This window comes from Gadus morhua, chromosome 8 (genome assembly GCF_902167405.1).
Source record: "Gadus morhua chromosome 8, gadMor3.0, whole genome shotgun sequence".
In the NCBI taxonomy this organism is placed as follows: domain Eukaryota; kingdom Metazoa; phylum Chordata; class Actinopteri; order Gadiformes; family Gadidae; genus Gadus; species Gadus morhua.
In genome coordinates, this window is record NC_044055.1 from 4,497,958 (window position 1) to 4,513,625 (window position 15,668).

General features: G+C 44.0%; 1 protein-coding gene across 1 annotated transcript; it reads left to right on the forward strand.

Annotated features, from left to right (window-relative positions):
• The first annotated feature begins 3,694 nt into the window (after positions 1 to 3,694).
• Positions 3,695 to 13,163, forward strand: LOC115548207 (uncharacterized). The gene is made up of 4 exons (XM_030362679.1): positions 3,695 to 3,731; positions 3,913 to 3,983; positions 9,478 to 9,563; positions 10,716 to 13,163. The coding sequence occupies exon 4, from the start codon at positions 10,868 to 10,870 to the stop codon at positions 12,596 to 12,598; it is 1,731 nt and encodes a 576-aa protein (XP_030218539.1). The 5' UTR covers positions 3,695 to 3,731; positions 3,913 to 3,983; positions 9,478 to 9,563; positions 10,716 to 10,867; the 3' UTR covers positions 12,599 to 13,163.
• Positions 13,164 to 15,668: the final 2,505 nt, after the last annotated feature.

Here is a 15,668-nt window from a genome sequence, read left to right on the forward strand (position 1 = left end):
ATCTCTTGTGCCCCGTACGCGCGCTTGCCTTATGTGAAGCACACTTATGTGAAGCGCACGGAGGCTCTGCGCAAATCTCAACAGTTATTTGTGCATTACAGAGACAGCCAACGGCTGTCGCATTGGCTGTGTGATGCTATCACACAGGCTTATGTGTCAGCGGGGGCAGAGCCGCCTGAGACTATCAGAGCTCACTCGACCAGAGGAATATCGTCCTCTGTCGTTCTGCAAAGAGGGAGGCCTATGGAGGATATCGGCACAGCAGCCTGCTGGGCTTCCCCATACTCTTTTATAAGGTCTTACCTAAGAGACATGTCGCGCCTCTCTATGACACACTCAGTTCTAGGTGCTTTGTCAGAGTGAGTGTGATTGTGTGACTATTCCCCTTGCATATTAAACAATGTGAGGAGGAGTCAAATATTCATGCTGAGAGCTCTTGTGTCTTATCAGACACATTGGAGCTGCTCGGTGATGACGTGCCGTTAGACGCATGACGTATGATATGCTACGTCTGACGCATGATACTAGCGCGTATGCAGCTGTGTTTCTGGTACTGATCGAGAACCAATGAGGCATAGACTATATCGTGCTTCGCCCTTTAACCCAATAGCGATAGCCTTAAAAGGCGAAGCCTATACGCGTTAGAACGATAGTTACGTATTGTAACTAATCTTGGTTCAGAGGTATACGTATCATGAATATTCACGCTTGCGTGGACTTAATAGTTTCGTTGGCCACAATACTGCCACTATACTGTTTAGATTCTATGAGTATAGGCACAGCCTTTTAAGTGTCGGCCTCATTGTGACTGAAGAAAAGCTGTTTATTGGGAGCAGAACGTCCGCCGGCGCCCACCTATATCTGCCTATATCTGCCCGTTGGTCCGATGGTTGGGTGTGCGGTACGCTGTGTGTTTTGGGTGTGTGTTAAATAAAGGCAGCTCTCGCGGTTGTGCGGTGTATGAGGCACGCGTCACCGTTTAACCTAGGCTCCCGTCTCGTCCTTCCCGCACTGCTCGCTACAATATACACACCCTCTGTCATATCTTTCAACAAACCTAGAATAACATAAACATAACCGGGCTGCAAATCTTTTTTCCCCTGTAAAATCCTGCCTCCTGAATCTTGGTTCAGAGGTATACGTATCATGAATATTCGCGCTTGCGTGGACTTAATAGTTTCGTTGGCCACTATACTGTTTAGGGTGTACAAAATGTGTGTGTGCTGTGGTGTGTGTGCTGTGGTGTGTGTGTGTGTGTGTGTGTGTGTGTGTGTGTGTGTGTGTGTGTGTGTGTGTGTGTGTGTGTGTGTGTGTGTGTGTGTGTGTGAGTTTGTATGCAGTGCATGTGTGAAACAAGTGTGTGTACTGTAAGTGAACTCTTTGTCCATAAAAATAAGAGATATAGAAATATATCTATGTGTAAAATTATACAAACCAAAACATGAATTTGTTACCTACGGTACATGCGTGTATATTTTGCGCACGTGAACTGTGTGTGTGTGTGTGTGTCTGGAGAGAGAGAGAGAGAGAGCGAGCAAGTGCGAGAGAGAGAGAGAGAGAGAGAGAGAGAGAGAGAGAGAGAGAGAGAGAGAGAGAGAGAGAGAGAGAGAGAGAGAGAGAGAGAGAGAGAGAGAGAGAGAGAGAGAGAGAGAGAGAGAGAGAGGATGTGCGTATAAACATGAAGGCTTATAGTCTAATCAATGTGCATTGCATGTCATATTTAACATTATCAGGAGGAATAAGAAGAAGATACTTTATTGAGCCCCGTAGAGCCTCGGGGGTCCGCGGCGTGTTGCCAGGGGGTCCGTGAAGAGCTTGTTGTTACAACATAAACCTACCGGTATTTATGGAAAAAAATTTGGGCCGGTCGTCATTACTCCCGTCGGCGTAACGTTTAACCAATGAACACTCGGCTTTTACATTACGTCAAACTCCCTCAGGCTTTACCTTCACATCTCGCACCTAAATAACTAAATAAAAGCCAATTAAACAGGCGCATTGTGTTCTGCCCTCCCCCTGCTTTAATTTTCGGCCAATAGTAACTCTGTTAACATTGCGACAACCTGTCAACGCATGCTCGAGTCTGCCCTGCGTTCACACCAAAAGATGCAAAAAGATGCCGCGCAGCACGATCCCATTCAAAGTGAATGTAGAGACGCGTTGCGGTTTTGCTGCCGAGAAAACCGGCAGCAAAATTTGATTTGCGGCGCGGCAAGATTTGATTTGCAGCGCAGCACGCCCGTGCCCGCGCTGCAGGCGCGTTCACGTATTTTGCGGCGCGTCAAATGCTGCTCGAGTTGAAATATTTCAACTTTTCGGCAGCAAACGCGTGATGACAGCCAATCAGCGTTCAACAGCGTTGCCAAAGCTGTGTTTTGCGTCCCCTTCAAAGCTTCATCCATATATGCATGGCATGCCGAGCAGGCGATTTGTTACGATGGACAGGGCCGGATCTACCATTAGGGCCCACGGCACTGTGCCCAGGGGCCCCAACCATTCCCAGCCAGTGGGGGGGCACCACACGAAAGAAACTTTTTTTTTTTATTTCTTTTTTTTTATGAATGTTTGTACTCTTAAAATAGTTATACATGGTATTATTAAATAGGGTATTTAATAATACCATAATACCATTTAAAATTCATTATTAAAACGAATGTAATAAGAACAGCAATATAATGATTCTGAACAATATAGTGGCCTAATGTGACAGTTACCCCATAACCTGTCAATTGAGCCAGTCCACCTATGGTGAAAAGTAGTCGGCGGAGTAAGACCAAGCCGGCTACACTTTATGTGTCATTATGTGTGTGTGTTAAAATAATAATAATAAAAAAAATATATAGAATTTTTTTTCCCTGATTTTTTTCGGGGGGGGTTTGTTAATCCGGCCCTGACGATGGACCATCGGTAACAGTAGGTAACGTGTTTACGTGGGTGAATAATTTAACTGTTTTGCACCACTTTACTATCTCTCAATCCTTGCAGACATTTGGAAATAAACATGTCCTCTGCCGTTGTCCAATGTCCATTGTGACAACATTGAGCAATGTTGCCGTGTCATGTTTTTGCTGGGTTTGTTTGGGTTGGGTATTGTGTGTGTGTGTGTGTGTGTGTGTGTGTGTGTGTGTGTGTGTGTGTGTGTGTGTGTGTGTGTGTGTGTGTGTGTGTGGGTGGGTGGGTGGGTGGGTGGGTGGGTGGGTGGGTGGGTGGGTGGGTGGGTGTGTTTTATACATACATTTTTATACACACATTTATACAAAAGTAAAATCTATTTACATATTGTAAAGTTATGCCAAAATACAATAAAATGCTTATTTAACACTATTGTGGTATTAGCACTGAATGATTGAAGCATAAAAGAGTTCAAAAGCATCTAACAGAAAGAATAGACATGAGCCTATATGATTACATTTGTGTTGCGGTTTTGAGGGGGTCCTTGAAATAATTTCTGCCCTATGGGGGGGTCCCCGGCCCCATATAGTTTGAGAACCCCTGCCGTAGAGAAATGCACAATTCTGCATGAACCCATCAGACAATGTAGCGTTCAGGTACCGACTCCACTTGCCTTGTTCATCGAGGGTGGGGGGAAACCGGAGCATTTCTTGGAAACGGAGTGGCTTAAAGAAATGAGCTAGCCAACCCCCCTCCTGGGTGTGGCCGACCCAGCTCAGCTTTAAGAGGCGCCGTAGAGAGACTGAGCTCTCATCCTGCTCTCAGCCAGGACAGCCAAGGTAGGACAGAAACGTGCTTTGATCAGTTATATTGACACCTAACACAATAAAGTTGTTGCGGGTGGTAATGATTTGGTGCCCCCGTTTGGAACTTTAGCACTCGAGTTGACGGACTGGTTGGGCGTTTCATTGTGATTTATATTATAACAATTGCGGCATTTAACACTGAGCCATTCATTAGGTCTACCCGGAGCTGGTCTTATCTCTGTGTTGAAGGCTGAACCTGGACCTGGGCCAGACCGATGCAACCAGGTGCGTTCACTTCATTGTATTGTAAAGTATAGGCCACCTCACAACTGCTATGATTAAACCTTTATTGACCTGCTACAGCAACAGAGTAAAACAGTTATATGTATTTTGGTTAACATTAGTTTTGGAACCTTACATTTTGTTTCACACACACACACACTCGCAAACGCACACACGCACACACACACAAAAAGATATACTGCAACCAGTGTTCTGTCGCTCTCGCGGTATATATGTTATGGTTGAGACTGCGCCGGCCTCCGTAATGAGACAATTTCTTTTTTGTGCGCTAATTTCTGACCAATCAGGGCATCTCTTCCATGATTGGTTCGGGGAATCTATGGATGTTTTTATTATACTTTATTATGCGCAACCCACAGAAGACGATTCGCGTTTCATGTACCACGATCCACAAATATTTGACTTGTGCCTCGTATTCACACGGATATGCACGATCCACAAAAGCAGAATATCCGCCGTTTTGTTCAATTGTATCCACATTCACTTTTACAAATTTGTGGATCGCATGGCTCTTGAGGGTTGCTCTTTTTTCATTTTAGATTTTTGTCCAATGTGTCACAATGTTTAGCTGTAAAAAGTGATGCATCGCTAGCATTTGAAAACATGCTCATAAATGTACAAGTCTGAATTTTGCGGGTTTCACTGGCTACAATATTGCATCTGTCAGTTGTCAAAATGTTAAACTTCAGTAGGCCTAATTGTTCATAGTCAATTTATAGTCCATTTATTTAAGCTCTCACAGCATAACCATACAGCTTCGCCACATCGGCGGGAAAACACGAGACACGCAAAGTACCTCCATGGAATCAGCCATTCAAAACCAGTCTGCATGAATATATGACAACTGGATGGCAGGGTATGCGGACAAGGAATACACCGCAGGGGGGAACATGAGAGCCCTAGCTCGCCGCATACTAGTAGCCTTGGCGCTTAAAGCGTGGAACAAGCAGGATACGGAGCGGGTGGAAAAACACAATTTAAGCGTGTGTGTGTGTGTGTGTGTGTGTGTGTGTGTGTGTGTGTTTCTGACCTCACAATCATTGTCAACCATAAAACTTTGTTTCCCCCAAAAACCCTGTCGTCTGTCTTCATGTTGGGTTGTCCAAAGGCTGCTGATTTTGTTTGTTGGACACCGTAACACTGTGACTCTTTTCTAGCCTGCATGAGAGTTCAATATTGTCATTAGCTGTTACGTCTTTGACCAATCGCAGTTCAACGCCGACCTGGGGGGTATACCACGAACCTCGCTGAACATACCCAGGCTTTCATGGGAAAACCTGGCTCGACAGAGCCGCAACTCGCAATCGGAGTTAAATGGTACCATGAAGCTCACTTTAGATTCAATTAGTTGAACCAGGTTTTCCGCTTTAGGTTCAATGCGCGTTCACATAAAAGGGGCGTTTCTCGCGTCATATGACTCACCCTTATGCAAAGTAAATCGCGCGAGAGCGGTGTATTTCATTCAAGGCGAGCAGTGTATTATTATGAACTCCTACGAGGAATTCAAAGTTCAAATCACAGCCAAGGGGAACACGGTTGCCCATAATATGGCTAGGGTGGCGTGCTGGCAAAAAATAGCCGACGTGTTAATTCGTAAGTGAAAAGATTCTGCATATTGTCTAAAAAATATTATGTATCATCATCCCTTTTACCCCCATATATGTGGGGCCCCATGTTTGCTCCTACAAAACTGGGGCCAAGTCAAAAATAAATATAAAAATATTATTCAATGTGGTAAGTTGTAAGCATCCATTTGAATAATTTCAGGTGAATCTAGCCAATGATTTGGTTTCTGACTATTGAGGTGATTTTTCTTAACAATTCTCACACCTATAATATGAATTTGTAGAATAAAAAATGCCTAGGCCTAATTGTGTCACTGACATAGCGGTTATATAGGCCTAACGCCTCGTTTCCACATACGTACATTCTCGTATGCGATCCAACCGTCTCCGACCGAAAGTCCATTCATTCCTATGTGATTCTCCGTAATGTCCGTTTTTCCTCCGAGACTCCTCCCCTCCGTAAAATTTCTGTCCGGTATGTCCGTAATATACGTTCAAAAAATGTAACTTTCGCCGTCGTTTTACGGAGATACCGTATGAAAGTTGTTATGTTTTTCACAAAACTTGTAAGCACCTGGCAGGCCAAACTCCTCACCGATCTCTTTCCAAGCCTGGTTGGTTTTGTTTTTATCTCTGTATATGTCGATCCTCATGTTCCAAAGTACTGGTCTCCTAAAAACGGCCATTATCATACGCTCCCACATCTTTTGTCTACATTTTCGTCCGCTTTTCCGGGGTCGGGTCGCGGGGGGAGCAGCTCAAGAAGGGGGCCCCAGACTTCCCTTTCCCGGGCCACATTGACCAGCTCTGACGGGGGGATCCCGAGGCATTCCCAGGCCAGTGTTGAGATATAATCTCTCCACCTTGTCCTGGGTCTTCCCCGAGGTCTCCTCCCCACTGGACGTGCCTGAAACACTTCCCAAGGAAGGCGCCCAGTAGGCATCCTTACCAGATACCCGAACCACCTCAGCTGACTCCTTTCTAAGTAAAGGAGCAGCGGCTCTAATCCGAGTTCCTCACGGATGGCTGAGCTTCTCACCCTATCCCCAAGGGAGACGCCAGCAGCCCTTCTGAGAAAACTCATCTCTCTGCCGCTTGTACCCGCGATCTCGTCCTTTCGGTCATCACCCAGCCCTCATGACCATAGGTGAGGATAGGAACGAAGATCGACCGGTAGATCGTGAGCTTTGCCTTGCAGCTCAGCTCTCTTTTCGTTACAACGGTGCGGTAAAGCGAACGCAATACCGCCCCCGCTGCTCCGATTATCCGGCCAATCTCACGCTCCATAGTACCCTCACTCACGAACAAGACCTAACATCTTTTGTCCGTAAATAAATTCATGCCCGTACGTAAAACACTAGCGACTCCTTCCGTAAATTTACGGAAGCACGGATACGAAAAACATACGTATGTGGAAACGAGGCGTAAGGGATAATGGACAACACGGCCCTTGACTATAGGTTAATGTACGTTTAACGTGCGGGGCCACCTTCGAACATTAAACACAGACACACTGCGCAACACTAGCCGCGTTTACATGGCACATCTGATCCGCATAGATTTCTATGCGGAATAGATCTGTTCCTAAAATGTGATCCCCTGCTGTATACATGGCAGTAACAAAAGTGTCCGTTATGTCTCTCGCGCACACCTGACACATCTCTGGACCGGCAGCGACAATGGACGTCTTATCACTATTTGGCATTGTGAATTTGATTTTATTGAAAGCACAGCAGGAGAGAACTTTTCTCTGCCTGCTCCTTAAATTAAGAAGGAGGACAGCCCGATCTTTATATTTACCCCCACCTCCGCCGCAAACAAGAGGAATTTGATTGCGAGTCCGCAGCCAAGACTGGTGGGAGAGAGTGGTCTCTCTAAAGTTAAGAAGTATTTTAACGTTTAGCCTGCAAAAGTACTAGTAGTAGCCTACTCATTTACAGTTATCTCGGACGCGCGCGGACACTATGATACGCGAACACGTCATTAATAAACACCCATGTCCCGTCGCTTAGCAACCGGACACGCTTACCGGACTACTTACGAAGCCGAAAAGCTGCTCCCGACCAGGTTTGGTTGCGAGCATAAGTCACCATGGTGATACAGCGACGCTGAAAGAGATCGACTTTCGTGGTACAGCTTCAGCTCAACATACCTCGCTAACCCTCTAATCAAGCTTCGTAGTACAGGCCCCTGGGCTGTACCACTTCGGTAGGGTCGCTCAGTTCTCCCCTCGAGACAAAACCGAATTGGTTGCGCCGGGTCGACCCGGCGGCCCCGAAACGTTAACGGCCCACAGGGATCCCGATTCACTCCGTTTGTTTGTTTGTTTGTTTGTTTTGGTGTGTGTGTGTGTGTGTGTGTGTGTGTGTGTAGGCGTTATTCGATTACCTGGTAAAAATGTAGGCTACGGTAATATTATACTGGTTTAAATAATACATTTGATAGTATTTCCCATCGTTGCTGAGCGAGAGTTTTGTTCAAAAGTTCAGTGATAGAAACAAATAAAAGCCTGGGCTATTGAAGTTTAACGGTACCACTGTCATGCACCTACACGATGTCAAGTGGTCTGGGTTGAATTCAATGCGGGTCTCTCTTCTTATATCCATCTTACCAAAGATATTTTATTACTGTCCTTTTCAAAACTATGATCTCACTAAAAGGCTACGAGATGCACTATCCATAGAGAAGAAAGAATACCGACGTTGAATTTGCAACATTTTGCAACAAATCATTCTAAATCTGCGTGGTTTTCACTTGCTACAATGTTGCATCTGTGGCTGCGGGTAATTCAACCACAAAGAAGTAAACTCTACGGGGCTATTTACAGCATTATGTTTTTGTTTTCTTTGATGGCACAGCGATCCAGGGCTATTTCCAAAAGATCTGGGACTATAGTTCCGAATGCCCAGGCCTAACGACGCGCCTCCTAACCCACAGAAGACGATGTACCACAATCCACAATCATTTTTCCCCTTTGCTTTTCAATCAATATCCACACATTTATATTTTTTGCTTGTGGCTGCTAAAATTATATCCACACTTACGCTTCACATTACGTGTGAAACGAAAAACAAATATTGTATACTTGTCCTTCGTAAAAGGATATCTACACGAATATGATAATGTCACGAATATGATAATGTCACATGTAAAAAAAAATTACGTGTTTTGTAAAATGCTATCCACACACTCACTTTCAGAACAGATTATTTAGGACACGTGAACTCGCCTGTACGGTGTACGCATTTGTGGAACTCGTCGAGTTGTGTCCAGTGTACCGCAGTAAATCTGGCTACTTAGCATCCACCTATAGAGGGCGACATGTGCACCTAGACGGCAATAATATATATTTTAAAGTCACTGTCGTAGTTTATTTTACGAAGTTTCGCTTTTTTATCAGCCATTTAATTGAATAATCATTTTGGCTGTCAATCACAGCTGCGTGAAATGCAAGAATTCTAAATGGCTGAGAAACTCAGGGAGGGAGAAGGTTGTTTAGTTTCAATATCGCTCTGCTCTGTTCCCCTCACTCAGTCACAGTCTTTCTCTCTCTCACACTGACACACACACACACACACACACACACACACACACACACACACACACACACACACACACACACACACACACACACACACACACACACACACACACACACACACACACACACACACACACACACACACACACACACACAATGGGAGTGTTACAAGTGTTATGTAGATTTGTTGCTTAAATGACACACAGAGGACTAATCGAGAGATGAATAGATCCAGGCTATTTTCTTTATTATTCTCCGCAGTCGCATATGCATCATAGGCTAATACGTCTAGCCTACTTATATATGGGTAACACACTTGTTACACTTTCATGTTTTTCTGATAAAAAATGTTACGCCCTCTTTTTCCTAGAAAATATACGGAAACGTGCGACGAACCTTCATTGCATCTGCTCAACCCCCCATCCCGCCAACTGACTAACCAGAGGAACAAATGTGGTGAGAACAATTGGAAGCATTTTATGAATTAGGTTTGCTTTCTTGTGTGGTGGATACAATGCAATACTTTAACACTTTCAGAAAATAGGAGAGGTAGAGAAAGCCGGACTTTGAAAGATAAAGACTTCATTATCACTTGCACTGAAGTAATTACGAAACATGAGTAGGTCAAAAGAAAAGTCTGCCAAAGAACTCAGGGGAGATCAGCAAATAAAATCATAATGGATCAACCTCTTAAAGAGTTGCATTATGATTATTGTACTAACAACGTTTTTGTTGATTTAAGATTTTCAGTAGAGATCTCGAGTCCGTGGGTTTCCCCCAGCCCATGTTGGCTGCATGCGCAGCCAAAGGCAATAATCCGTTTTGTTTACATAAACTGCTGTGGTCACACTAGCGACCACAGGATTGTAATCAATGAATCAACAGCATTGTCTTGCCATTTTCCTGTGAAAGCCTGATAATGGAATAATTAAATGCTTTTCCCCGTGGTAAATGTAGGGTAGGCTAATGTTTGTAGTATCATCAGAATATCACTGACTCAAAGAATGTAATTTGACTGCATGAATCAGTTAGAGAAATTCCCTCATGTATCCCGAAGAAATTAAAGTCGCTTTATTTAACTGAGTAACAAATGCATTATGAGTTATGAACTTGGCTTTCGCAGTTTAATTTTTTAATACAGTTTAGAGTATTCATTAGATGGATGCAGAACAGCAGCCAATATTATCTCTATAGGCCTATGTAGACCTAAACTACGTTTAACATCAATCATTTGTGAGACAAAGAAGTAATTCTATATAAATGTTAGAAAAATAAGTATTCCCATAAATTCCCTACTCATCTAGATTATTCGTATGGACCACAAAACATGTCACAGTGGATGTTTTGTGCACTTCCCGCCCTATTTTGGTCTTTTCCCAGCTCCTCCCTGTTAGGCTTACAGGCTTATTCCAATAGTTCCATAATAGTTCTCTATGTTTGTCCTCTCCAATTGCGCACACACACACACACACACACACACACACACACACACACACACACACACACACACACACACACACACACACACACACACACACACACACACACACACATGAATATACACAAACATGCAGAGGTTTTCCTGACATGTTTGTTTCTCATTTGCAGATCACACCTGGGAAATTTCTACGAGAATCAACCTGGTTTCAGACAGGGAACAAACTGTTGATTGTCAGGGCTGACATTCCTGCTATTTTCTCAACTCCTCAGAAGAACTTACAACCGTTTGAATTAGTCAGAATTCTGAGAAGTCAACAAATATGGAAACAACATCTCAGCAGAAGCAGTTGGCAGAAGCTGTTAAGAAAGAAGGCAGTAAGATTAAAGGACCTTCAGGTACTCTGGACGTTTACACTCTTCCTCTGAAAACCCAGTCCATGAAGATAGAGGGATGCAAATGCTTCATATTTGGAAAAGAAAACCATGGTAAAAAGAACCGCACCATCATGGTTCTAGGAGCCACTGGTGCTGGCAAGTCCACCCTTGTCAACAGGATGATCAACTACATCCTGGGGGTCACATGGGACAATAAATTTAGATTCAAGTTGGTAGACGAAGGCACGGACAAGTCTCAGGCTCACAGCCAGACCTCTAATGTCACCGTGTACAAGCTCAACCACCGAGAGGGCTTCCAGATTAACTACTCCCTGACTATTGTGGACACGCCGGGTTTCGGAGACACGAGAGGCGTAGAAAGAGATAGGTTGATTATGAGTCAGCTAGAAAATTTATTCTCGGCTAAAAGTGGAATCAGCGAGATTGATGCCATCTGCTTCGTGGCCCAAGCGTCTCTAGCTCGGCTTACAACGACACAGCAATACGTCTTTGATTCGGTGCTTCGCATATTTGGCAAAGATGTGGCAGAGAACATCCAGATTCTGGTGACATTTGCAGATAAGACAAAACCTCTGGTTCTCGGGGCGATCAAAGAGTTTGGGGTCCCATGTCCTAAAATGAAAAATGGTTTACCAATTCACTTCAAGTTCAATAACTCAAAAATAATACCTGATGCAAACAACGAAGATGAGAGCAATGACGATGAAGAAAATGAGGGGGATGACATTGAAGAAGATGGGAACAATGATGAGGATGATGATGATGATGAAGAAAGATTTGATAAAAAGTGTTGGGACATGGGAACCAAAAACATGAAGAAATTATTTTCTGCTCTAAACGTCATTGAGACCAAGAGCTTGACCTTAAGCAAGGAGGTGCTCAGACAGAGAGCTCAGCTGGAGATCTCCATTGAGAATATCCAGATTAAGGTGAAAATGGCCTTGACTAAACTTGGGGAGATTAAAAAAGAATCTCAAATTCTCAAAGAACACAAATCAGCGATCAAAGACAATTCGAAATTTGAATATGAGGTCAGCGTCACAAGGCCTGTTAAAGTTCAAGCCGAAGAATTCTCATTGAACTGTGAGAAATGTGATGTAACTTGCCACAAATCCTGCGGGGTAATATTTGGTTGGACTTATTTTTGTGAGGTCTTTACCTGGGGGGGCTACTGCAACGAATGCAAAGGCAAGTGCCATGTAATGGAGCATGATCTCAAGGCTTTCTACTGGGATTCCGAGACGGTGATGGTGAAAAAAACCTTTGAGAAGCTGAAAGAAAATTATGAGATGGCCTCTAAGAAAGCCATGTCCGTTGAGGACATCATCGAACAGATGATGCTGAAGTACCACCAACTAGAGGACGAGGTGGTCAGGCTGATGGAGCGCTCAGCCCAGTGTCTCAACACCCTGAAGGAGATCGCTCTGAGGCCCGATCCAATCTCAACACCTGAATACATCGACCTGCTGATAGAGGGAGAGAAGTCAGAGGGCAAGCCTGGCTACCCGAAGCGCATCAAAAAACTCCTGGATCTGAAGAAAAAGGCCACTACCATGGGGGAGGTTGCTAGCGGGGCCACAGTATACTCAATTTTGCGGCCGGACAGTCAAGTGGTTGGTACATCTCCCAGCGCAAACCCCCCGAAAAAGAATTAAATATAGGTTGTTATTATTACACGGCTCTTCTCAATGCTGTAGCATTTTCCCTTCACTTGCATGGGATTTATTTACAAGGATGCTCTTGATGAGAATTAACGGAGTAATGAAATTGATAGAAATTAAACATGTAGTTAAAAATGTATTCTTTTTAAACTTTCTTTCTTAATGGGTATTGGCAGAGTAAATTACTTAAAAACACTATGATATGTCAATGCATTTGTGAGCGTTCTTCCTTGCTTCACTGGTTTGTTTAGCTCAGATGCTGTGTGTGGGGCCCCTCTCTTTTCTCGTTAATCTGGACCTGACAACCTGTTCGCTCTCTGGCTGAGGTAACATAGAGTGAGACCCCTGTGATTAGCTCAGTCTAGATCACGATGTTGAAATGAAAAAATGTGGAGTTTATTCCCCTGATTTTGATTTTGTTACTCTTGTTCTGTGTTCTGTTCTGTGTTCTTGTAATTGGGAAAATTCCTATGTGTACGTAACACACACTTCAGCACATTGGATTATGGCTGTGATGTGCTTTCATCATAAGATAAAAACATTTCTTATTATTTTTTAATTCATGGTTTGTTTTATGCTTTATAAGTTTATGAATGTAGATTTTAGGGCAATTCATGATGCATTACTTTTAAGTTTGGGTCCCGGGAGACACAAATGTATCTTTTGGCTCTCGAAGTGAAAAGGATTCGAACCACTGTATTATGCCGCTTTTCCACCGCACATGTAGCTCGACTCGACACGACACGACTCGACACGGTAGCAGCGCGGGTCCTTTTCCACCGCAAATAGTACCTCCGGGACGTGGGCGGGGTCAGCTGCGCGAAAGGGCCGTGACGTATTTTTGTACGCGACGCAAACAACACCTATGTAACCCACACATGGACAGAACCCACATAACAACAATGGAGAACATCGATGCGATGGTATTCGTGTTCGTATTATTAGCTGGCATGTTGAAGAAGTGGAATATGTTGGCTGCGGCGCTGCTATGGCTGTTACCAGCATGGTGGCCATGTCGCTCTCGTGACTTCGTCACACTCTCTGGCCAATCAGTGGCCGGCCGTCTGCCGACGTCACCTTTTAGCATCGGTTCAGCCGCTTGGAACCTAGAGCGAGGCGGTACTAGAAAAAGCAGCCACTTCAGGTACCAGATACCATGTTTTCGCGGTGGAAACGCAAAAAAGGCGAGCTGAGTCGAGTCGAGTCGTGTCGTGTCGAGCTGGTACCATGCAGTGGAAAAGCGGCATTAGAGGACAAGAACCAAGGCTCTAAAACAATATTTACTAAAGTATAATCATGTTGAAGCATGCGTTACCTAAAAGAGAATTAAAGATGATTACAATGATTTGTGTTGACTTTAAACCTTTTTATTTGATTGATGCCCATTGTATATTCTCAAATATTTGTTTTGTTTAAAGTTATCCTTTGCAGGCTGCCCCCTTCTGGTCAGTTTTAACGAGGTCATGAAACCACCACCAGGGGGCGACAGTCAGAGATGGGTTTTGTGTTAACTTTGAATAACAGACGCTGACATTTATCGCCCCCAGCCACAGCCCTTCATTTTATGTCAACAGAATGTAAAATTTCCCAATTGATAAAACACACAAATTAATCAAACAGTGTAAAATATCCAATACAATATATTCTCTGGAACAGAAATATTGAACAAATATAAATTACAAAATGGGACTCCTTAAATTAATAAAACCTTATGTGGGACATTAACTGGTTTTGTTTTCCCCTTACCCGCCAATCCATTTCCCAGTCCCCATACTTGGCCTACCTATCGTTAGTAAGGATGTTTAATTGACTAGGCATACTCTGTCCAGGGCAATCGCTCTCAAACATTTTCTACTAATATATTCTAGTGTAAATCCATGTGTTTCAATAGGCTGACAGTATGAATGCATTACAGGATCATGTAGCCTAACATATTAATAGGCTACTGTCCATAGTCCATGTCATAAAGGAATGTGTGATGTTCGAGGCAAGTTACATTTTCAATTTCAAAACTTAAAAATAGGATCAATTGAATTGCCGGGGAAGCCAAACCCCAAGCAATTGCATGAAGTCACTAGCCTGGTAAATACCAGACTCTTTGACATGGTCAAATCAAATCGACATGGACATTTGACCTGGACAAAATTAAATTGGGCGGGAAGCACGTAGCTGGTTAAGAGCCAGGCTGTTTCCCAATGTGAGGGGAAGCATGCTCAACGGCTGCCCTTTTAAGGGCACTACGTCATAGAACGCCGACATGCACTGTTCCAAATTCGGACCCTTTTCGCATCCCTTATTTTTGAGAATTCCAAGATTTTTCAAGGATGCATCGATGGATCCTCAACAAGCCAAAATACCCACAATCCTTTGCGTTCACACGCTGCGCGGGATATAAAAAAAAATTGTGTGTAGAAAGCAATACACACTGATTTACACAAGTGAAGTTATTTGGACGTTTCAGAAATATTTTGTGCCGTATTGCTTTTCGTAAAATCATCGGAGTGGAAATCGGGAAGCTCGGGAGAATTCCCGGTGGGCCGTTACGTTTCGGGGCTGTCGGGCTGATTACTGCGGGATACCAACATTGTGTTTATAAAAGTTCCTTGCAGCGCCGTCAGGCACACGCAAACAACTCACTCACACGACAGACGCAGCTGCACATATAGCACATATCTGTCAACGTCGCACCAATTCGATTTTGTCTAGAGGGGAGTAACTGAGCAGCCTCTCCCGAAGTGGTACAGTCCAGGTGGGCCTTGAACTGCGATTGGTCAGAAAGACGTAACAGCTATTGACAACATTGAAATCTCGTGCTGGGTCCAGTTTCCCGATAACGATGGATCTTTGCTCGTACGATCATTCTCACGATGGGTCTTGCGAACCATCGTTAATTTCTTTGGAGCGTTTCCCGAAACTCCTCTTAAGATGAACGCACATTCGCTGCACTCACGACGTTCGTAGAATTGTACCTTTCCACTGACATGGTGCTGAAACGGGCTGTGACGCAGGGGGAGACGCAGGAAAATGGGGTTAAAAAGGGTTAAAATATCTCCCCATCAAGGCC

Bases quoted from the DNA above. Each gene is read 5' to 3' on its own strand.
- LOC115548207 (XM_030362679.1), top strand. From the start codon at position 10,868: ATGGAAACAACATCTCAGCAGAAGCAGTTGGCAGAAGCTGTTAAGAAA.